This window comes from Pseudopipra pipra, chromosome 4 (assembly GCF_036250125.1).
Source record: "Pseudopipra pipra isolate bDixPip1 chromosome 4, bDixPip1.hap1, whole genome shotgun sequence".
Classification (NCBI taxonomy): Eukaryota; Metazoa; Chordata; class Aves; order Passeriformes; family Pipridae; genus Pseudopipra; species Pseudopipra pipra.
The window spans coordinates 36,367,127-36,391,953 of record NC_087552.1 but is presented as its reverse complement, the minus strand read 5'-3'; the positions used below and the strand labels follow the sequence as shown (position 1 = coordinate 36,391,953).

Genomic DNA, 24,827 nt, shown 5'->3' with positions numbered 1-24,827 from the left:
TCACACGTTGTAGTTGTCCTGGAAGTAAATATTCTGGTGTGCCTTTTGTATGCTAATGTAAAATATACTATAAATATCTAGTGTATCTTGTGAGTCTTTTCTATAACTATCATACCTTTTTAGCTGTCGATTTAGAGACTTCAGGTGATTTTGCCTCTGGCGATTTCCATGAATGGGCAGATGATGAAGATGATGAAGATGAACTAATGAATGATGAAGATGAAATTGAAGATGATGATGAAGACGAAGGAGATGATGATGTTGATGATGACGATGATCATGATGGATATATTTGATGATATTAGAGGGTCCATGTATTGTACCTTTCTAAGTTTCATGAGATGACATTTCATAAAATCCCTTTGCTCTCCGTGATCAAAAGGGTACTAACAAATATGTATATTTTGTATGATTATTTCAAACATTGCAGCTGGAGTCATAGACTTTTTTGTTTAAATAAGAATAATTATATTATGTGCTTTTGAGTTTTTAAATGCCGTTGCGCTGAAGAAAACATATTGGGAATCTAGCCTGAAGACAAAAATGTTATGTGCTACTGAAAATATAAATGTGCAAAACACAGTATAAAGACAACCATTCTCTTTAAAACTGGTGAAAAGATATTTGCCCTTACTTGGAACTGTGCATGTCCTCTTCAGAACACATACCATAACTCAGCTTCAGTTCTGTCAGTGTTTTAGGCCTTGAAGTCTTTGCAGGTTGTTGATTTTTATAAATCAAAAGTGTATTGCAGTAGAAAAACCTTGATGCACAAGTAGCATCTCACCAGCCTTTAATTAACCAAACGTATGGAGAAAAATTATCAGGAGGGAAGACTAAAACGAAGTCCTCCTTTGAGTTTGCATTTGTAGTTACATTTTTATTAGGGGATGGCTAGATTACTGGAAGAATTTTTCAAAAGCAGTAGCATGGACAAGCACCAATTCTGTAATTCTAAAATTTTCTTGTCCTTATTTTTTTTTCTTTTTTCATGTCAAGACAGTGTAAGCTTTATCATTATTTACTCAAACACTGTTTCACCCTTTGTTGTTTCTCTGTATTTCCCTCTAATCAGATTAGCATAAAATACTTACATGGGGAAAAAGATTTGCTTAAAATTGTATTACCTTTATACATGACTGTATTTCAGAGTATTGTCACTTGACCCAAGGTAGTTTTTAATAAATGTATAATGATGTTTTTTATTTTCTTAATTCAGGAAATAGTTCCGCTTTTTATCTTAATTCATGTTGTTTTCTGTTACTAGTGCAGAAACTTAGAGAACGTATTGTAAAGGTGCCTTGCAAAATAGAAATAGAGAGGTTTTAGCATGCATACCAGTATAGGATATTAGGCAATAGGTAAGCACACCCAATTACCAAATTAATACCAGTATAGGTACTGCTGCTGGAATGAAGAAAATGGATTATTTTAATTTTTTTCCTATTATTATGTAATTACCATGTGGACTAGATTATACTTATTGTGTAGAGTAGCACTTAAGATTTGACTGTAGAGAAAATTACTTTAATCACTGTATTTATGTTAGCATGTTAATTAATTGTGTAGACATTTTGGGACTCCATCATCTTAATTCATATCCTATCTGTTGGTTTTTGCCCACAATAAAATTGACATGACCTGTATAATGTGTTACTACAGGTTGTAGTTTGAAAAATGGATCACTGGTTTCCCATTGTTTATTAAAAGGAAAATCAGTTTCTTATTTGAATTAATTTCTACACATTAAATACTAAATCTAATGTTTATTCTGTGTAATATTGAAAAGTATAATGCATTTTCTTTTCTACTGTTTCTGTATAGTTTGCAAAATAAAGACTGTTGTAACCAACCCAGTATAGCCCATTATTTTGACTTTTTACGTAATCTGAAATTTTAAATCGGCAAGAATTTCATGTTTCAGATACATTTTATCTATTAAAATATGTATTTATTTGAATAAAACCATTTATTAATGTTTTATTTCCATTAAGAATATTTGACTAGGGCAAAACTCGTAGCAAGCTTTCGTTTTTCTGTATTTTTCTTGGTTTTTCTATGGCTTTGTTATGTACTTTTATGACATTGTCTTCATTATATAGTAAAGAGAGATATTTCTTTTCAAGCTCTGTCATAATTTGTGGGGCATAGTTGTATTATTTTCTTAAATAAAAATAGTTAAGAGTTTTGATTCTAATAGTGGGATTTTGTTAGAGAACAGTTTCTTAGCACTGAAATTAACTGATATAAAAATTGATTTTAAATAAAGAAGCTAAAGAAAAAGCGTTGTCATTATTGGCTGATACAGCAAGTACTTTTCTGGAGAGTTTTTTTATGTGATAAATGGTCATTAGATGACAAACTAAAAATGCATTTTGTTAAAACTTGTGATATTAGGAAAATTAAAATGTGGAAAGAAAATTCATAATATCTTTAGTCTAAAAGGATTGCAGTATGAAGACCTTTCTGAAAACAACTGTCATGCAGAAGAGCATGAAAGTAGTTTATATTCTTTCTTCCCTGAAAATTCCCCACTGAATTGGAAGAAGAGGGAATATGCATGCATTTCAGTCCCTGAGCATCAAAGCTATCTATCATAAATTCACAAGTAAGTTAAGATAGCTAAATTTACTAAAGAACAGGGACAATGGAGATTTGGGATAATTTTGGTCATTTTTGTGGTCTAAAACTAAAACAACAACAACGAACACTTGAATTATTGCTCATTCATCAGGAAAAGCCAGAGAAGATTGACAGTGTAAGTCTTCCTTTGAAAAGATCCTTTCTTTTTTTTAAAAATAGGTAACTGTCTATGGATTAATACTATGGCATTGCTTATCTTTCATAACACCAGATGAAGTGGAAACCACTGAAGCATTAAAGAAATGCAGGAAATCAGGAACAGGTAAAACAAATAAAGGCAAAGGCTGGTAACATAAACTTACTAAATACCTAAACCATTCAGAAGCTTTTTCCTTTTTTCATTAAAGGCAAAAATTTGCACAGACATCTGTCCTCATGACTGCAGTCATGCAGAAAGCAGTAGGGAGCCCTTGACTATTTTTATATTGTCGCAGTCATTTGTTGCTTTTTTCTTGATCTTGTAGTTCTGCACATGTATTTATAGATATGCATACATAGTGGTATAAATTTGGAGATTTTCAGACACAGTGATTAATCCTTGTGCTCTTCTAAGGATGTGTGGAATTATAATTCTCAGTTTCATTGAAAAGTAAGAATACCAACCTCAGTGCAATAAATTATGTTATAGTCTTTGAAGGGAATATTTCAGGTCAAGCCACAGATATGCTTAGTTTAAAAGCAAATGAATTAGTGTCATTAGTTTGCTTATACAAAAAACTGGATTATTGTACAAGACTGAGGAAGATGGACAGACCATACTGATAGTAGAAAGATTTTTACCTGTTTTGTGCACGTGGACAAGAACTGGATTTCCTTTAGTATTATTTTAAAAATCCAGTGCCCAGGTGGAATAACAAAAGTTTTTCAGGAACTGGATTAATTTTGTGCTTCATAGGAAATTAAAAAATACCTATATTTACAGATTCTTCATTAGAGCAGTGTATATATTTCTAATTACTAAAGCTTTTGAAAATTGGATTTAAATAAAGCTGTGGCAGCACAAATTTATTTGAAATACAGTAATCCTTTTTACTGTTTTTCCACTAATCCAAATATATTAGTTCCAAATCATTGACAATTTCATTTCAGTTAGTGCAGTGGACATTAAGGTAGTTTGTCAACAACTTTCTCTGTGAAGAAAGAGATTGGAATTAACATGAGGAAGAAAATAATGTATTGGAAGAATCTTTAACTTAACCAGTTACCACTGGGTGAGTAATTAAAATATCAAGTTTTAAAAAACTCAGCCCACTCCTGAAGGCAAGTACAATACTGGACATGCTAAATTGATAAAGTAACCCTTTGTTATGACTAGATTGCTGCTAACACAGTGTCACTGCATTCGCTGTAGAGGGTGGGTGCACTTTGCTAATTTGTTAATTCATCCACTTAAATGGCAGTAGAAATTACTCTTTGAAGTCAAGGAACATAGCAAGAATGGGGAAAAGAGTTGTCTAGCCTAAAAGATGACATCTCTGCTTGAATTTTTTGTTGTGTTTCAGGTGCTAGCTGAACCAAATCCTGAAAAAGAGACTTCTGCACCGTATCTGTCCTCTTGAAGGTGAGTTCTACAAGTGAAATGTGTGTGTCTATTTTTGTAGAGAATCTCCATATTTTAATGTTAGTAATAATGCAAGACATTTTACATCTTTTCACCATCTTTCCATAAAACTCTGTAGAAAAATTTGATTAAAACCTCAAACAGGGATATGTACAAAACTCATGCTTGTGCCTGTAACAATTTTTAACCAGGATGGTTGAAATTCATCACTTAAAATCAAGATGGACAGGGAGATTGCCAGTTCTCCCCCTCTGCCGGTAACATTCACATCTGCTTTTTATGCTCTTGGAGTATCCTGCAGTCTGCTGAATTTAAAAAAAAAAGTATTAATACACATCCTTCCAGCTCTGGTCATCATATCATTATCCTGCTCATCAGGCAAATGCAGTTTTGAAAGAGCCAGTGGTACCGAGCACAAAGCACTGAAGATCTGCCCTTGCTATTGACATCAGATACCCATTTTTAGGTAGACTCTCAAATTCTTTTGCCTTGTCATAGTTTATTTACTTCACAGACTTTAGCATAGTGACATGTGGTGGTGAGGTTGTCTGCTGGACTTTGGTTTCTGTGAAGAAGAGGAGGTTAGATATCTTTTGATGTAAATGTAATGCTTCTGATTAATTTCCATGTGCCTGAGGGGCTTGGAGGGCACAAGAAGATTTATCAAGTTTGGGGTGTTAGAATAGAGTAGTGGTTATCAAAATACTTTGTTAATTTTGTTTGCAAGCTAGCAAAGGTAACTCAGCTTTTCTTCTCTTTCAAAAAACATCCAGCAATAACAATCTATAGGGAGAGTCCAATTTTGCAGCCATAATGCCATGATTCTTTTTCCTTATTTTTTAGGAACAATGCAATTCTTGAAAATGTACTGTAATTCAAAATTGATTGGGTTTGAGCATTATGCAAAACTTCTTCAGGGCTTGTTCAGTTTTATTACACTTCCGTAATAAATTCCATTAATGCACATTAATTCCATTGTGATGCATTGATATTAAGGAATTGAAACATGCTTTAATTCAAAATCTGTTGGGTGAAGTTGTTTATTTGTTTGCTAATGTAAGCATTCATTATTAAAGGAAACAAAACCTTGAGATGATTTTACAGATGCCATCAGTATAAATCCAAGCCAAATCCCTCAAAGTAAAAAATTACTGTAAAAACCATGTTTGATTCCTAGGAGGCATACATTTTAAAATTGAGGTTGAAATGGTTAAAACTGTCTTAAGAATTGTTATTGCTCTAACATCTGTGGCAGCTTCCTGAGAAATACAGTTGTATTTACAGGGAAGTTTATATATTGATTTTGTGTTGGGAAGTTTTCATGTTTGTTTGGTGTGATGAAGATTTGTGCAAAGCTGATGTCTCCGGACTGTGTCGTTGTGATTAATTGTCACCAAATGGATGTCACAAGTTTCTAGGTTAGTGTAACTCAAATGAGAGTGTGCATAATGTGAAATGACACCATAACAGCACAAGATGTTGGCACCAGTCTGTGTTTCTTCTTGTGCAAGTGATCTTGCTTCCCTCAATTGCCCCATATGATTGGAAACATAGACTAGTTTCCAATGAAGGAAGTCAAATGTTGAGTAGGACTACTGCCTTCAGCAGTAAGAGCTCTAGGATCTCTCACTAGAAATCTTGCCAGAATATAGGAAGGAGGCTTCTTTGACGACACAGCAGCTTAAAATGCATGGTTTAGATGAGACTGATAACTCTTAATAATTTTGTAAGGAAAGTCTACCACTAGTTTTAATTTATGCCTTGAAAATGTACCTGAATATAATCTTTTCTCACAGGAAGACAATTATTAATTAAAAATGCTCAAAAAACAACCCAGTGTAGTAATGCTGTAAGCAAGGCAAGTTAAAAGGAAAGGAAGGCAGAAAAAAAGTTAGGATGTGGCAACATTGGGGCTGCATCTATGTATTTGAGTAGCTGACTGATCCTATTGTTGAATAAAAAAGTATAAGGATTCTAAATTCATTATTCATGCTGCTCTTTCCCCTCATAATTTCACCACACGTGTTTTTATTAGGCTATATATAGCTATATTATAGCATATCATTCACATCAGAAATTACATGTGAGTGCTGAGTTCAGTTCCCATAGTGGCATCGAGGCACAAGGCGTCTGTAGGAGTTGCACCACTGACCAGCCCAGAAGCTGAAGACATGTTACTGACACATTAAATAGTTCTTCAGAAGTAGCTTTATAGCAGATGTTTGTCCAGATGTAATCTAGTACATCCATTACAAATGCTCGCCTGACTCTGTCCAAGGAGTTGTCCAGTTGTTGTTTATATAAATGGTAATTTAGATTCTGATGTAAGAGTGGAGTAATGCTACTAATAGTTGTATATCTTGTCCACTAAGATAGCTTTATTTTTATGTAGTAGCAATGGCATTACTATTTTATCTCTCTGCACAGTAACTTTCATTTGAATCAGCAATACTGGCAGAAAAAGCACTGCCATCTAAGTATATTTCCTGTATCGGTTTTGTAAAGACAAAAAATTTCAGTGCTGACACAAGGTATGTCTTAAGGTCAAACAGGTAGTGAGTATTTACAATTCACTCCTATGATTCATAGATCTGACTTTCACTGCTAGCTGCCTGGTTAACCGTTGTCTGGCCATACTTAGATTTCAATTATGAGAAAGCGAGTGAAAGAAGCTCTCTTTTTTTACTCTTTCAAGTCTGTTACTATTAATAAGATGTCAGTTTGTTTTAAATTCTCTCCCACTCCACTGCTTCTTGAACACCATTACATAACAATAGGGAGAAAGGGCCTAATAATCTTCAATAGCAGGAATAAAATCACACAAAATTCCTGTTATTTGATGCTGTACATGTGTAGGTCTCTTTCTCCATGCAGACAGGAACCTTGCTGTGCAGCCCCCATCTCCTTTGACACAACAGAGGGAATGTCATGAGCAGTGCGGGGTTTTGGAAGCCTGTTCTGGCAGGCACAGCTCATCTCTGTACTAGCTACCCTGCCCCTGTGCAGCTGATGTGGTTTTGCTGAGACCTGACCGCAAAGGGTTCAGCTGTACCACAGATTGAGTTATTTGCTGAAGGGAAATTGCATGTGCCTGAGGGCTTTATGGTAGTGCTCTGCTGATGCCGAGTGTGATGGAAGAAAGGGAAAGGTTTTTCTTTTTTTGCATAGCGAAGTTATACAGACTGGATAGTCCCACAACAGTGGCTTCTATAAGCTCTGTACTTCATAAAAGACTTTTTCAGGTGTGTCAACTTTCCATTTCTCCTGGTTGGACTATAAGCCCGGAATAGCTAGCTGCTTTCCCCTACCATTTTATCTGTCTCAAAAAGAAATAAATATTGTTCTCATGAGGTTCATTTCTAATTTTAATTCTTCACTTTTAAAGTGTTCTTGGTCTAGCTGTTGTTAAAACAGTAAACTACCAAGGGGGAATTATGGAAAATAGTAATCTAGTGAGGGTGAGAAAGCCCCACACTGCTCTTCCTCCACCTTACTTTATCTAAAGGCTCTGTTAGTTTTGTGATCTTTATCAGTCTGTAGCCAGTATTTTATCCCATACGTCTGGGATTATACCTGCTCAAACATCTGTGAGTTGCCAAAGCTACATTTTTCTCATGGGAAGAAATTCCAGTCACTCTCCCTCTTAAGACAGTGATTGCAATGCATAACTCTAAACATGTGATTTATTTTTTTAAGTGTTTGTGTGTGTTAATATGCTGCAGGATCATTTCTTCCATTCCCTTGAGTTCTGTAGGACTAATTTCACATGCCACAAAAGATAATCATCAACTCAGTATAAAAATACCAAAACATTGAACCAAAGGTACTGATATCCACTCTAGCTTTGCCTTTACCCTGTAGAAGACCATAATAGTTGTGATTTAGTAAAAGGCATTATGCCTAAGCAGTTCTATCTAGCAGACACTGCCTGGCAAAAACTAAGAAATGAAACAAATGTAAATGATTAATTGTTAGATAATAGCTGCTGTTTCTATTTGTCCAGTACAATAACGTGTTCTTCAGTGCATAGTCTATTTGTAGTGGTAATCTGAGCCCTTCTCTCTGAATCTTACCAGACCAGGTACTGTTTTTAGGCAAGGTACTATCATTTCTCCCCTAAAATAAATTCAGAAGGTCAACACATGGATTATACACACACAAAAAAAACCTCCAACAGCCATTAATTACAACTATAAGACTGACTTTTTTTCCTATTAATTCCTGTTGTTGTGCTTCTAGACATTGCTCAGGTGTCTTGTTTCGAAAAGTGACTTCCAATCTTTTTTGAACTATGAAAGCACATAGCAGATCCTGACTTTCCTTATTGAAGCTGTTGGAAAGAACCAAAAAAGAACTTTTTTTTTTACGCATCCTTCCTGTCCTACAACTCATCCTTCAAGTGGCATCTTCCTAGCAGGCTCATGAAGCAATCAGCACATGCTCTGAAGAATTGGTCTTGACTACAAAGAAAGCAGGTATGACTTTCAATACCTTCTTACTTTCAATATCTTCTTACTTTACTAAACTTTAATATTTTTTTATCATTTTTAAATGTGAATTTAGTGGCAAGACTTTCATTGTGAGGAGGCTGATCATTGTTATTCTACTCTCTTTGGCAATTATCTATTGAAAATCATCACAGCTAATAGCTAATCTGCTGAAAAAATCAATTTTCCGTGCATCTGCATCTATTCTACACCTTCATTTTATCTATTTTGCCACTAAATAATTCTGCTCTTCTAAGAACTACTACAACAGTGAGGAGGCTCCAAGGTTGCTTAACAGATCTCTTTCAGCAGAAGACCCTTCACATATGATTTGTGCAGCAGCAGATGGCCAACTTCATACTCCCTGGGAATTAACAGTTGACTCAGAAAAGTTCAAACTACTGTTTTTGGTCTTACACTACCTTTTCTTTGCTCTCACACTTGTTTCTCTGGTTTATTCCTTGAAAGGAGACTTATCTAGTGGAAATTTGTCAAGTGCTTTGTAAAAGTCCAAATAATCAGGCCATATGTCTTGCCATTGTTGACATTCATTGTAAATTCTTCAAAGGGAAACTCAGTGGTAGGCAAGAGCTCCTGGGGGGCTTATTGCCCTTTCCTTTTACTCGTTAAGTGTAAGGATTGGGAAAGCCACATCTGGATCCTCAGGGAAAAGAATACCGCATGACCTAGTGGCTGGAATTGATATTCTGTGTAACAGAATTACACAGGATCACAAAATGGGTAAAGTTGGAAGGGACCACAGTGGGTCATCTGGTCTAACCTCTCTGTTCAAGCAAGGTCATCCTAAAGCACATGGCACGGGATTGCATCTGGACAGTTATGGAAGATATCTGGTGAGGGAGATTCCACGGTTTCTCTGGGCAGTCTGTTCCAGTGCACAATCACCCACACAGTAAAGAATATTCAGGTGAAACTTCCTGTGCTTTTATTTCTGCCCCCCCCCCCCCCCCCCCCCGAGGGCAAAATATATACGTACAAAACTGTATCTCATACTTACTTCAATTTAAAATTGCATTTGCCACCATCTGCCAGATCCCATAATCAAAGTGGTGTAACGTCATAGTGACTGTGCTGGCAATGTTATAACTAACTTTAATTTGTTGTTAGCCTTGCTAACACTAGGAAACACTGCAAATCTCAACTGGAAACCTTCTCATACATTTCCCAGACCTAAAATCTTCTAATAGCTGCCAAACTTCATTACTTCTCAGAGTCAAACCTCAGAATTTTCTCATTTGGCACTTGCCCATTTCGCATTAAGTACATTTCCTCAGCATGCACAGCGTGTACCTAGAGACAAGGCCAGATTCAGCTAGTGTCAAATCCTGTTTATGTCCCCACAGGGACCTTGCAGAGAAAGGAAGCAGATCCTTCCCTATAGTTTTTAAGAGTTAATTGTTTTTATTTAGCCCTTTTGGACTGCTTATTTTCTCTGGGAAGTCATTTATAAGACCAAATATGGATGTAAATGCATGGAAGAGAAGAAACATTGGTATTGCCTTCAGATGTGCTCTTTTGTATGCATTTTTAGGAAGTTGCTTGATACAGGACTCTTCCTATAATATAATTTTTAAATTTCCTTTAAACATGATTTGTGGGGGTTTTTTCCCCAGTCATGTGTCTTCCCTTTTCACATTTACTTGTTAGCTTGGAGTGAAGTGACCAAAGATGTTACACATAACTTACACTGGTTTGTTCTTGGTATTTGTTCTTTATCAATAGTCCTGATAATCAGTAATATTGATTGGCATGTAGAAATGTTTCTGAAGTGTCATTCCACAAAAGTGTCACTAAGTGTCTTCCTACACTTTGCAGATTTAGATATTTTCATTATGCTACCTCTTGGACACCAGAATTTATCATCTTCATTTTTGAGGGTAAAATCTGAAACTTTTCAATGTAATTAAAAGACTTTAATTTTATTTGATATTACAAGATTAGGACTAGAGTTATGATTAACGCTATTTGTGAAGGCAGTGTCTAATGAAAATTTTCGGTAGACAATACTATTTCCATGGTTACTGCTTCAAAATGAGATTAATTCTATGGAGAGTTGATTCTAGAAAGGCTGTGGTAGTAACTACTCTCAGAAGAACACTAGATGACAGAACAAACAGAATATTACATGCCTGTGTTTGCTACACAGAAGATAAATTTTAACTTCTTTTCCTTAGAAAAGAGTGATCATAAATTTTCTATTGCAGTACACAAACAGGAAGGCCTTGTTTCTAAACTAAGAATTAAATAAAAAGTAATAACTGCAGTAATTAAAGTTTTTATTATGTAGCATGTGTTCCAGATTTTGGTAAAACTAAATAGTTACATAATTGCCCATTTTGCTTTTAAGTTGTGCAAAATACCGCATAAGTGTTAGTATATTAAATATTAAATGTGTGCTGTGCAATAACTTAGATAAACCTATCAGTGTTCTATTTGTATTTGATCATATAGACAACTAATCTTGTTAAAATCTTGACCATCAGTGAATGCCCTAAAGGTAAATTAAAAAGCACAACAAAATTATTTGGGAAAAAATTTAGGTTTAGGTTAGGTTTCATTAGGAATTAAAACCTCCACAATTTATTTTCCTTTTTGAATTATTTTAAAGTGAGCTTCATAATTTGTCTGGTAAACATAGCTCTGAAATGAACCCTGAGGAGTGGGAGAATCTCCATCCTTGGAGACTTTCAAAAGCCAGCTGGACATGGTCCTGGGAAACCTGTTCAAGATGGTCCTGCTTGGACAGAAGGTTGGACAAGATGATGTCCAGAGGTCCCTTCCAGCCTCAGTCACTCTGTGATTCTGTGAAATGGAAATAAGAAAACCATTTTCTATTCACTGTTCATCTGTTCTTCCTCATCTATTTCCTGTTAGAGAGTGCTAGAAAACAGCCTGCGTTATTTAGAGCTCCCATTATTTAGGTACCACTTACTGAAATGGAGCCAAGATCTTTCTGAGCCATCCATGTGTTGCTGTGATACAAATCAAAGTAACCAACTGTTTTATATGTAAACCAGACACATGTTCCTATTTGTTGTGAATTTCTGCTGGCCCTTGGTAAATTCCGAGAATAATTTATATTTTTTTTAATTGGAGGGGCGGAGGGGTGTTGGTGGAGACAGGGGATGCAGGAGGAAGATGAGAATTACAGAAGGAAGTTTGAGAGAATTGATATGCAGAAGTTGGTATGAATAAACTCACAAGACTTCCCTCTCCCAGTAGAGCTGTTGTGTATAACACATGCCATTTGTTTTTATTTAACTCAAGAATACAGGCAAACTGTTGTACTTGTCAAGGATTACTACAGGCCATGCATCACTACTGCCCAACAAAACTTTATACTAAATCATGATTGCCACTATTTTGATACTTCTTGCTGATCTGACTTTTTTCTTCTTTTAGAAAAAGAATTGTGGGGTTTTACCATTTCCATATTTGTGAAAGTTAGTGCAAAGTTTTCCATATCCATAGATATTTTATATCTATGCATCCTGTCTGCTAATGACTTTAGTAATCAGTTTCTTTCTCCTGCTACTTGATTTATTTCACTACCTATCTTACCTTAAAATAAATCTGGGATTAAAAGCTTCATTTTATTTCACCATTCAGGAACAGATGGCCATAGGTTCGTTGGACTACTTGCAAAAGTGATTTGGATTTCACCCAGAAATATTGAAGCAAATGTCACTAGGAAGCCCAATGACAGGAGAAAGCAATCCGCTCTCCATTTCTTTGACACCAGGACTCTTAATAGCAGTTTTTTAGCCAGTACAAATAAAAACTCTAGAGAAATCTTTGAATGATTTTTTTTTTTTTTCTGCTGTCTGTCTTTATTAGGTACCTTGAATATTTATTGTATGTAAGCTGTCTGGAAAGAAATGTTATCATGGCTAAGGAGTAAATAGAGTCAGGACTTCAGTAACTCCACAATCATAACAGTTGATTGTAACATGTTTTCTAGTGACAACAGAGAATGGGATGGACTGACAGCATGCTGCAAGATCTCTGATAAAGTGAGTAGTTACAATGTGATGTGGCAGCTAAAGGATGAAAGAAGAAACTCTTGTATTATTTCCATAGAAAAGGATGATTGATGGGATGCCAGATTTTTTTACCTATTCTCTGCAAATTTTTGTGATTCAGAAGGAAAATGCAGAAACCTTTATACAGTTTGCAAGTAATTTCTCATAGTCTGGTAAATAGTATTTTTGGCTGAGAAAGAACAGAAAAATCTGTACTGAGGAAAAGTTAGTCTTGCCTTATTGCCTAAATGTTGCCGGATGTATTGAATAAATTCCTTGTAATCTGACTGCTACAGGTCACGTTTGCTCTAAGGTCATGTTCCTTCAGCTTGGGTGTTTTTAATGCCAATCTTGAAACCTCAGTCTTCACTATAGTAGCTTTATGAGTTGCCATTGGACTGGTAGGAGAGGAACTTTTTAAATTCTTCTACCATCCGGAAAAACAAGCCCCTAGTGGGTCTAAGAAACTTTCACTTGCTTTGCAGTCAAAAAAAAAAAAGACAAATTAATGACAAGACACAGAGGAACATTTTATCACAGCCTCACAGAGCTGATTTGCCTGTCAAATGTAAGAAAAAGAAGTCTAACTAATCCCCTAAACACATAATAATTAGCAAGTTCTCACATTTTTACACCTGAATTGCTGTAAAAAATATGTTAAGAGGCCTAAAAAAAAACTTAAAAAAATCACTCTTTTCTCTGGTTATTTGGGAATGCCCTGTAATGAAGTTACTGTCAAATGAGTCTGTAAGATGTCTAGAATATATATATATATATTTATATATATGTAAATATATATATACAGAGAAACCATGAATATCCATTACAGGATTCTTGCTGTGACAAGATGGTTGTGCTGTAAAATCAAATTACAAATGGGCCTTAACATGTGTGATCTACACTTGGTTTCACATATCACTTCTGGAGTCCATGGGCAGCATGTGTCCCTTCAGCTGTAGATCAACACTACAGTCATTCTCAGCTGTCGACTCCTAACAGGGTTCTGTGGTCTTTTTATCCCCCTTGCTGCTCTGCTGCAGGATGATGGAGTTGCATTGAATGGGAACTTTGATCCTACTCCTCTTTGGAGCCAATAGCAGGTTTAGAAAGTATTTTTTGTTCCAGACTTACAACTTGTGCTTGTGAAAATATGCTGTGGATGGCAAGGGAACAACAGATCTATTCTTTGAGGACTGCACAGTGATGCAAGGACAGAAATAAAGGACAAGGGTGTAATGGCATTTTTGTTTGTCTAGTAAAAAGTTTCAGATAGATTGGTCTAATTATCGTTAAATACCAAATGCAAGTGGGAAGTCAATTAAATTCCCTAAGCCAGATGGTCTAATTCATCTCTCATTTAAAGCACTTTGATTTGAAAATTTTGGAAGGGTCTAATTCTTGATTTTATCACATTTAATTCTAGAGAAAGGTGGGAGAGCCACTTAGGATTTTAGAGTCTGAGTGTATTAAATGAGAACTTTACCACAATGAACTGCCAGCATCTTGCTGTTATAGTAGTAAGCCAGACATGCTTTCCTATTTGTTAATTTCTAGCTCTAGATGAAAACCATTAGGAAAGCAAAATCTCCTTACCCACTCACTTTCTAAAAAAATTCAGATTTGCACTTTTCTTTCTCCCTGCAACCTGAAGTGGGTGTGGATACTGCAGTGGGTGGTCCTTACCAGTTTTGTTTTCACTTTTTAAGACAAACACAGAAGAAAGCCTCCGTAAGTCCAACAAAGCATAGCTGAACTCTTGAGACTGATTTACTGACTTTATCTAATGACTGTGGGAGGTCTGAAATGGATTATCTCTGAACATCTACCAGACATTCACTTGCTGGGGAGCTGAGCATTTTCCCCTTAGCATATTGACTGGCCTTTCCTCCAACTGTTTTGTATTGAATGAAGTTTGAAGCCCAAAGAGACTTAAGAGATTAAATCTATTGTCTGAGGCTTGTTTTCCACAAATATTGTCGTGTATAAATGTGTTTATCTGCAAAAACCACCATCAGGGTAAAAGGATTTTGTATTCTCTATAGTTATGAGGATTTTGAAAGGTTTACTGAGGCCAGCAGCAAAGAGATTGCTTGAAACGAGATTTCTGTGATCATTTATTTACACTAGTTTAACATGAAACAATGAATAGTGTCGTGGTTTAGGAATGGTGTTCTCCAATTTAGTACTCCCACTAAAAAAACCCCACCTGCTGCTCCCCTTCCCCCCTCCAGCTGGTGACGCAAAAGGCAAAGATCACGGGTTGAGATAAGAACAATTTACTGTCTCATCCCAGCTACTGCAAAAAATTAACAATACCCTGGCCAGAACCAGGACAAACAGGTAATAAGCCCCAAATAAAAAAATTATCATCAGTTACCCTGACCTACTCTCTTTACAATCAGAGGTAATGTATCATTTGAAAGAGATTGCGTATTCAGATACACGTTCTAAAGAAAAAAAAACCAACCTGAGTGTTTTATGCATTCTTATTCAGCTATTCATGTGCAAACTTTGGTACTGAATATTTACATGAACCTGAAGCCCTGGCTTCTCCGGTAGTTTTCAAAGTGGAGTTAATGTGCAGCTTTAAATTTTGTGCTATTTCAGCAAATTTATAATGGTGTGGGGACAATTTTACTGGAAGTTTTTTCAAAATAATTACCTGAACTTGACATTTTTGGGCTTACCATGTAATGATTTCTCAACTTCTCAATTGGTCTCAATAAAAAGTTTCTAAACTTTTTTCCTAGTGGAAAGTCAGTACTCCACACTCAGATTTACTGTGGAGTTCAAGAAGAGTGCTGCTTTTTGCTTAACTTTCTCCTGTGACTGACTTGCTAGGTAGCTGCATTCATAACACTCTGCTGTCTCAGCTTGACAGGCTTAGCACCTTTTTCTCTTCCTCTGAACTTCCTTAACTGCCATTCTAGCATATTTCAGGCTTAGATACTTATAAGTCATTTAAAGGCAGACTTATAATGATGTACTGGGAAAAGTAGTTCTCAGCAAAATTGTCAGAGCTGGTGGTCGGAATAATGTACGGATCCTTTTAGTAATGGGAATGATGGCATCTATCTGAAGGGAGTCGATGGGGATAAAAATGAATTTTGCAAAGCGAGTTCTCTTCTAGTATTCAAAACTGTTTCCCCTGAATCCATATTCTAAGTCATTGATTTGTTACTTATAAGAATCACTTACTATTGATGGCCTTGATCCTCAAGGGCTTTGCCTTGGCTGAAGTTTTACTTTTTCCTGGAGCATATGTGAGCAGTACCTACGTGGGAGGCCTAAAGGAAAAACGTGGATGAATATCACGAGTATGTCAAACTAAACCCTCGTGTTTTATGGTCTCTGCCATTAGAGGTTACTGTATTGCTGATGCAAATTCTGTAAAACTGTGTTGTAGAGAACTGAACCATCAAAGTAATTGCCAGGCTGCCATTAAGATTGTGACCTATAATAGATGCCAACTGAGGGGTGAATGATGAAAACAGAACCTCTAGCAAAAATTTTTTCACCAGCTTATAGTCTTACTTGAGAAGCGCAGAAAAACATTAAGACAGTGTCTGTCTGTTTTGTCACTGTCATATTACCTTATAGATTAAAATCTATCCATGACATAAAAGATGCATGAACCCTTCAAGCCTGGTTTGTATTTCTGTGGCTGGTGATTAAATTACAGGGTGCTCTTCTCAACAAGCTCTTGCTAAACAGTGTTCATGAGCCTCCTTGTAAACATGCCATAGGATGGGGACAAACATGCTTCTTCTAAAATACCAATAGCAAAACCTGATAATAGTGACTCTTACTCTTGGGCTAAGTCAGAACAGTCCTACCTATGCTAAGCCTGTACACAACAGAGGGTTTCATCTGCTGCTTCTAGCTTGGTAGTGTTTTAATATGCTACAGTCTTCTGGGTTTATATAGGAAGAAGAAAGGTAGATTCTTGTCAAAGCCCAGGTGCATCTTTCAAATTTTTTGTTTTTGAGACAAGTAAGTAAAGTGCATCGGTGATTTTTCACATGTAATTTTGAGTGTAATCAGGAAATAAAATCTATACTTGACTGAAAGACTCTGAATTTGGTAGCTATGGCAGCTGCAGATTTCCTAACGTTAAAGTACTTATTGCTATATACATTCACCAAAAAAAAATGGAGTTCTGCTTTTGTGCTCCAGGACAGTCCTTGTCTTTGGGCGCAGGTCACTAACTGAGGGCAACCAGGATGTCCTCAAGAAGTATGCCTGGTCTGAACATAGATCCACTTCATCTCTTGTTTACATTATTCTATTGTCTGACAAAGTGCCTCAGAGTAGTTTCTGAAGTGTCTGTGTGCACAGGAAGTTTGTATTTTTTTCCCTAAACATAGGTGAACTATTTAGAATAGTTACTGGACTGTGCTGGTATTCATTCCCTATCTGTCTTCCCAAGATGAGAGCTCAGCTGAAGGAAGGACATAAAAAAAGGGATTTTATGTGAGAGGGTGTCTGAAGGAGCATGCTTTTTCTTTGGTTAATATTTTTTTATATTTGCTAGCACAAGCACACAAGCTGTAAAGAATCAACAGTAGTGACAGCAGAATAGGGTGTTTGTTGAGGTTATTGATGCCGAAGGTACATTCTTCTTCTGAAGTTCAATAACACTTCTTAAATAGGATCAGTTTGAAAAATCCTTCATTGCAGAAAATGATTTATCTGTGTGCAGGCTGAATTGCGACAGGTTAGAGTTTATATTTAACCCAGAATGAAAAAAAATTACTGAATATTTGGGCTCATGCAAGTAAGTGGACATTTTGAAAATCAGAGATGTGCTCAAAAGTGAGAATTATTAGGGATTTCTGGAAAGCTCTCCCTTTTTTTGGCATATCAAAGACTTATATTGTGGTCAGCAGCTGACATCTGTTTCTGTGTTCTGGTATATCATAAGTAGCTTTTCCTGCTTTCACCTAAAGATTAGAAGATAATGCTCTAGGGTCAAAGCTTATTCTGACTTAAACCACTGAAGTTAATGAGCAAAACTCTACTCTGTCACATTAATACACCTGCTGGCCTGAAGTGTGTTTCAATGATGGAACTTATAAAACCACCAAATGTATTATTTTGTTAGGGTTTTTTTCTCTCAGCAGCATGGATGCAGCTTTAGAAAAATCAGTGAAGATGATCCATGAGGTTATACAGGGTGTAAATTCAGCAGACAGTTTTTTTTCTGAAGTTGCCATAACACTTCTGAACTAACCTTCAGACAACTCACCTTCTTGTACCTTTTCTTTTTTATAATGTAGCAAGCATAAAAAAAAAAAATCCAAAGCAGTAACTCTGTTTCACACGGAAACAAAGACACAGAGAAAGACATCTGTCTAAAAGTTACTAAATATTTTGTTTTCCTTGAACCCTGAGAGACAAAGTATATATTTCTAAAAGATTCCATGTGAAAAGAATTGTAGCAGGATCTATATGAGTTAATAATAAATTGTTTACAGAAACAGAAAACAGACCTGTAAACTTTAGACAACTAATAACGTCTTACTGAAAGAAAGGCGTTTTGAACCAATATTTCAGAAGGATGTTGTAACCTGATTATAGGCAGGTCAGTCAAATATTGTTTTCTGTGGAGGGGAATGTTGGGAATTGTGTGACTGGTAATGGATTATTGTTTGATATCAGCAGGCATTTTTTTACTGCATCTGAATAAGCGAAGGCAGGGTTGGTACAGAAGAATGAAGCGTATTTGCTTACTGCTCTTTTCATGCCTGCTGTTAGGTATGAAAGTATAAGGGTCCAGAATGCTAAGACGATCCCAGATATGGAGGTAGAAACTGGAATACTTTATTGAACACACGAATGCAATTTAAGGGTCTTGGAGGCTGGACATGTTAATGAGGAGGACGAGATGTTAATTAAGGGATGGCTTTATGTTAACTAGAGGATTACACAGGTTTCTGGTACAGTTACACAATTGGTTAATATTTCCCTTAACCAGGATTACATGGGGGGAAAGAAAACAAAGGGGTTTCAACATGGTTTGATAACTTCATCTCAAAGTCCTTCCTTATCCTGCTGCAGGAGCCAGGTTAATCCGTATGGTTGTACATCAACAGGTCTTGTGAGGAAGGTCCAGTCCTTCAGATGCAGGGATTTCTCTCAGCCTCTGTTGCCCGAGGTTTACTGCATAGACCCACCAAGCTCCTTTCTGCTGACAGCCGGGTTTCGGATCCTACATGAAAGCATTCATATGAAAGAGGGGAGACAAGAAAGAAGGGAGGAAAACAAAATCTCTGTGCTTAGAATCCTAGTTTATTATTCTTTTTAAAGGATCTATCCAGTATGTGGATTTTCTAAAATATTTATTATTCACCGTATGGATTTCAAAATAATACACCCAATACACTAGTTATGGAAAGGTCTGACTACTAACAGTGTTACCTTCTGTGTGCTAGTAATGAAGAAACTACATCAAGAAGCCTAAATCCAGAGAAACAAAGTAAACTAAAACCTGTGGAGCAGAGAATAATGAACATATGGGGGAAAGGCAGTTAACTCTGAAAAGCTGAAATGGATTCAGAAGACAACTAGACTGTTTTCCTTAGAAGCAGAGCACTGAAACAGTAAACATAAACAGAAGAAGAGCAGTCATTTTAGCCACATGTTCACATGCACATCCTAAATTTATTTGCAATCTGCAATATAATGCATGCTTTGAGTAAGAAGTGATGGGGAGAGAAGGAAGAAAATAATTTGTAAACATCTTAAATTTGCGTTGCATTTAATAATATGCTTCCTATCATATTTTACATGTAGAATCAGTTGTCTCTGCAGGCTGAAGTCAGCTGCTGCCCTTCTCTGGCATAGTCAGGCTACCTTTCTTCAACTAGGTGAGCCATGTAACTTACTCATTTGTTGCCAGCCATGGAACTTACTCATTTGAGAATAGACCCTGAATATTATTTATATAGTTGGCTCAAGGCAGGATAGTGTCTGAATGTCAAGATGTTTCCTGAGTTAGTTTCAAATTTTTAACCTTTTGTATACAGGCATAAAAAGAAAGGGGACTCAGGAGGTTCACATCTCTTGGAATATTTAGTACTCAAAAAAAGGCAAGAAAAAGTTGTGCTTTCAATGCCTGAAATAAGAACAATCTGCTTATGGATTTTCTCATCCAAAGTAAATCCAGCTGCCTTTACAGGGGAGTTGTATCTCACCACTATCTCTGCTGCAACCCCTTGGGATTTATACTTTTCAAATATTTACAATATCATATTGTACATATTGAGAGTATTGCCAAGTCCAAACCTGGTAATCTGGGTGCCTGTTTCTTTCCAGTTTTGTCCTTTTAACTCTTACCTAATTCACTTTCACTTACTCAATGTTTGTCTTGTATTTACATGCCTGGAAATAAAGCATGGTGTTCTTGCTACTCGTACGGCTGAGGCACCCTTGTTTCTTTTGGTTTAATGTGAGTGGGACTTTTGCATCTTCAGACTAAATTAAAAAAACTATCAGGTTTTTGTTCCACATTTGTGTTTAGTATCCACGTCTCTATCATGGAATAAGTTTCCTGCAAATGAATCTATCGGTAAAAGACCTAAGTGAAAATCTTTTATTACCAAGTCAGTCTGCTAATGTCAGTCTGTTTACTATGGAAAGGAAATACTTCAAGATATTGAAAGAGAAAAGGAAAAAGAAAACATACTCTGTAGGTACTTAACACACTTCCTGTAGGACAGGTTGAATGCGGTTTCTTCTGTAATTCATTTCCATAATATTTTATTTTAATAAGTCCATTAAGATGGCAAGGATGGTCATGTGTCCATAATTGACAACAGGGAAATAAATTAGTAGCTAGTGTGTTGGTGACTCAAGTATGGCGAAAAACTTACTACAGGACTACAGAAGTAGAAAATTCTTCTGTTTTCACCAATCCATATACTAAATTTTTGTGGTCTATTGCTAACATAATTTCACTACCCCTAGATTACTTTATTTCCTCAGAAGCGCTTATGGCTTTTTCAGATAGCCTTTGAAATTTGCCTCCCTTTCGCATTTCCACTGATCTTCAATGCCACACTGCCCAACCATTTCATAGTATTGGAAAGTAGACACAATGCTGATGGAGAATTGAGGCAGAGAAAAGAGAATATATAAGGTCATAACATATTCATAATAAAATGAAAGCAAACCATCTCTATTCATCCTCAGCTAAAGGTTATCCTACTTTCCCTAGGAAAATGTATCATGTCAAAATTTCTGTGACACTTAGGAGAGGTTCCCTGTGGTGTTTCTGACACCACATTTCTGGCAAAGCAGTGTGAGCTACAGCAAGTACTCTGACACACAATATCTGTTTTCAGGTATGCCACTATCCCCCTGTCTTTCCTCTGGCAGGTTAGACTATTAAAAATACAGTTTCCTTTCCTTTGCTTTCCTAAAATGGTGGAAGTGACAGTAATGCCCACTTGTCACTATACTTTCCATCTAAATGTGCCTTTGTTTTTAAACAAGGAAGCCAGTTTCTTAGTTAAACATTTTTCTTCCTTGGTTAAGGAATGCAGTGTTAGTAAAACAAATACAGTTCTAGCTTAGAAATATTCAGTTAAATGCCCTGAAGAATGAGCCGTTTTTATTTTTGAAATATCCTATTGTGAGAGACTGCAGTAATGTCTAAAGCATTCTTCTATTTTCTTGGCACAGTTTTAATTTTTCCTAGAAGAATTTTAGGAAAAAAAAGCAAAAACATGTATCTGCACTCAAGTGTATTTTTGTGTGCATATGGAAGATGAAATTCAGGTCTTATTGAAGACAAAAGGTGTTTTGTCACCTAGAGAAAAGACTCAGGACCTCAAAAACCTAGTATATCCTTAGGGGTCTTGTAATGTATCACACCAATCCATCATGACTGAATCCATGTTAGGATGCTTATCTACATAAGCACATATTTTGAAGATAAATTTTTGACTTGGTCAAGTTGTAAATTTTGTAGTGGAGTTAGAAATAATCTTTCTTGCTGTTATCTGTTTTACCAATTTGTGATCTGTATCTCTGCATGCTTTAGCTTTCCAGATATTTGTAGAAATCCTCCTGCCAGCTGTGTCTGACAATTTTTTTCCCTATTCTTGTCTTGGTTTTTTTGAGTGTTTAAAGCTGGTAAGCAAGAGAGGTGACTTTCAGCCTATTGGGTGGTTGACCTTTCTGGCAAAGAAATAGGAGGTTTATAACAGATTTTATGTGTATAGTTTTGAACTGTGGTAACATAGCTCAAAATAACGTGTGATAGATATGCTGTACTGTAAAGGGTAAGGTTATGTTTCAGTGTATACCAGCAACATTGATAATCATATTATCCTCTGTAAATTTGTATTTCTGTTGACATTTTGCCATTTGAAACTTCATTCATTTCTCTGTGATGTCTTGTATTTGTTTTATAAATGGCATGTGCACGAAGCTATGCCATGGTCTAGAAGAAAGGGGGAAAAAAAAAATCTAATATTAAGGCCTAAAGGCATCTGTTCAGTAACCTGTATCTGAGAGTAAGGCAACCATGCTGCCATCTGTTATGTTTTCTGTTTGATGGCTATTGCCCTCGTTGTAGGTTATTGCAGGTCTCAAAGGGCTGTACTCACTTTGCCTCTGAGCCATTTTTCTAGAAAATAAAAAATATTTTGCATTGTTTCCTGTCACTGCACAAGCGGTATTGAAAAGATTGCTTCAATTACTAGATCGCTTATGTTATTTTTAAGCAGAATTGATTTTGTTTTCATGTAGTATAGATGAAAGTGAATACTCTAAAAGGTTTTTGAAGTGTGATGCTGTTGCCTGGAATGATTTTGCATAATGGAATGACATTGTTTACTATTTATTTCAAGTATTTAGTCAGAAGAAAACTCTCTGAGAAACTCTCTGTCATCTGCATACAACAAAAGGAAGGCATTCTTTAGAGTTGAATGTTACAAAACAAAAAAAATAAAATAACATGTATAGCAGGTTTGCTTTTTTCAGTCTCATTCCAGCCACTAATCTGTCATGATCTTTGTCAGAGTAAGTCAGACTTTCTATGAAGAAAAAAGTTGCTCTCTCCTGTCACTATATTCATGACTCTGCTAAGTGTTAAAGGTGCAATACACTGCTGTGATCCTTCTCAGATAGTAATTCCATTTCTTTGCCAAGACTAACAAACAGAAAAGTAAAACCTCCACCTTTTCACCTGCCAATACCTGCATTTAAACTGTATCTTTTCTCTGCAGCAGAATTTTCCTCACTTTTCGGGGTGAAAAAAAAAATTGAAAGCATGACTTTGTGAGGATGAAACACTTTGTTTTTGAGGAAACAAAGAGTCTGGAATTTTCAGAGCCCTTTTATGACCCTTAATTCGTGCAATGACAAATGAATGGCAAAAATGTCCTCCCCCACATTCCATTCCTTATTTACTTGATTTTTAAGATAACAAATTACAATCTCTCCAACATGAATGGCTTATTAAAGCTAGCAAATCTTTTGGGGGAAAAATATTCCTAGATTAAATAATAGCACTTAAAGGGGCTGGGATAGGGGTATTTATAGTAATTTATTAAAATTCCTTTTGAGAAGGTCTGTGATCTGAATGCTTTGGAAGGTGCCATTGTAAATTCAGGACTTCAGCTCAGTACTTACAACTCAGTGCTGTTGAGAGAGGAGGAGGGATGAGGAACAACAGACCTTTTCATCCAGACATACTACAGTGGCAATGTCCTGAGCCAGGTGTGTTCACCACCAAATTAATTCCTATAGCAATGGCAGTAATTTGAAGCATAATATTATGAGAGCCTTTAGTGCATCATTTAACAGATTTCTATATACATGTGACAGGACAAGGGGAAATGGCTTTAAACTGAAAGACAGTAGGTTTAGATTGGATATTAGGAAGAAATTCTTTACTCTGAGGCTGGTGATGCACTGAAACAGGTTGCCAAGAAAAGTTGTAGATGCCCTATCCCTGGAAGTTGTCAAGGCCATGTTGGATTGGACTTTGAGCAATCTGCTCTGATGGAAGATGTCCCTGCCTATGACAGGGGTTGTTAGAACTAGATGATCTTTAAGGTCCTTTCCAACCCAAAGCATTCTGTGATTCTGTGGTACCATTTAACAGCTGTAAACAAAGATGACAATCAGCATCCTATCAGGCAGTGTTTGGAAAACTAGCTTTAGGAATAAAATCAGCAAATACATTTTGAGTTGCAGTTTACCAACAAGTAATATAGGCCATCTCCCTGCATATTTTACCTTATGATCTCCTACATGAAGAAATAAGTTGTAAATATGGTAAGATATTTCCTGTTTCTTTTGTATGTTTGAATGAAAGTGATTGTAGCAGTATCTGTCATTTCTTTAACCAAGATATGCAGTTCCTGTGAGGTGAGCAATAGATTAGTTTAACCAATGTCTCATTTCAGATAGAACCCTTATCTCTCTCCATTTCATATGTTGTAAATGCTTTCCTGTAATTTAAAATGGTATTTCAGGGTTCAGCTGAGTGATTTATGTATCCAGAAGAGCGAAGGAGAAGACAAGCTTGTTTGGAGGGGGAAAAGACATGTGATCTTGCAGCAGGGCCTAGAAAAGTAGAATAGAGGTGACAGCACCTGTTTGAGGTGGACGAGGCACCTATTTGTTATGTGTTTAGTCCCTGTGAACGTACTAGAGGAGAAGTATGAAGTGTTGAGTGTTTAATTAGATGTAGCATTGAGTTGGAGTGCATTGAGTTAGATAAGTCAGAGGCTTATCTCATCTGAGCCAAAATGAGACAAACCTGTGCTAATGTAGATTGTTGAAAAAAAATAAGGAAGTCTAAATTACTTGAACATATGGACTCAGTTTCTGAGATATTTCCCTGTATTTTCCCACAAACAATGGTACATTTGGATTCCACATCCACCTTAACAAGTTGTTCAAGTGAATCTTAGTGTATCCAACTTTTCTTTATAGCATCTGTAAAATTTTACACTTTGGTGAGAAGATAAAAGGCAGTAAACAGAGATAACTGTTTCTCCCTGTGGTGGTGCAGTATGTGTATTTTGAACTTTAACCACTTTCAGCTGCAAGAAAGATTACTGGGTAACCATTTCT

General features: G+C 36.2%; 1 protein-coding gene across 2 annotated transcripts in view; it reads left to right on the top strand.

Moving 5' to 3' along the window:
• Positions 1 to 1,852, top strand: part of SPOCK3 (SPARC (osteonectin), cwcv and kazal like domains proteoglycan 3) — a 185,071-nt gene extending 183,219 nt beyond the window's left edge. For both annotated transcript variants that reach the window (XM_064652419.1, XM_064652418.1), the window contains one exon: positions 124 to 1,852. In XM_064652419.1, coding sequence (XP_064508489.1) covers positions 124 to 296 — 173 coding nt within the window. In that variant the 3' untranslated portion in view covers positions 297 to 1,852. The remainder of the gene's footprint in view (positions 1 to 123) is intronic.
• The last annotated feature ends 22,975 nt before the right edge of the window (positions 1,853 to 24,827 follow it).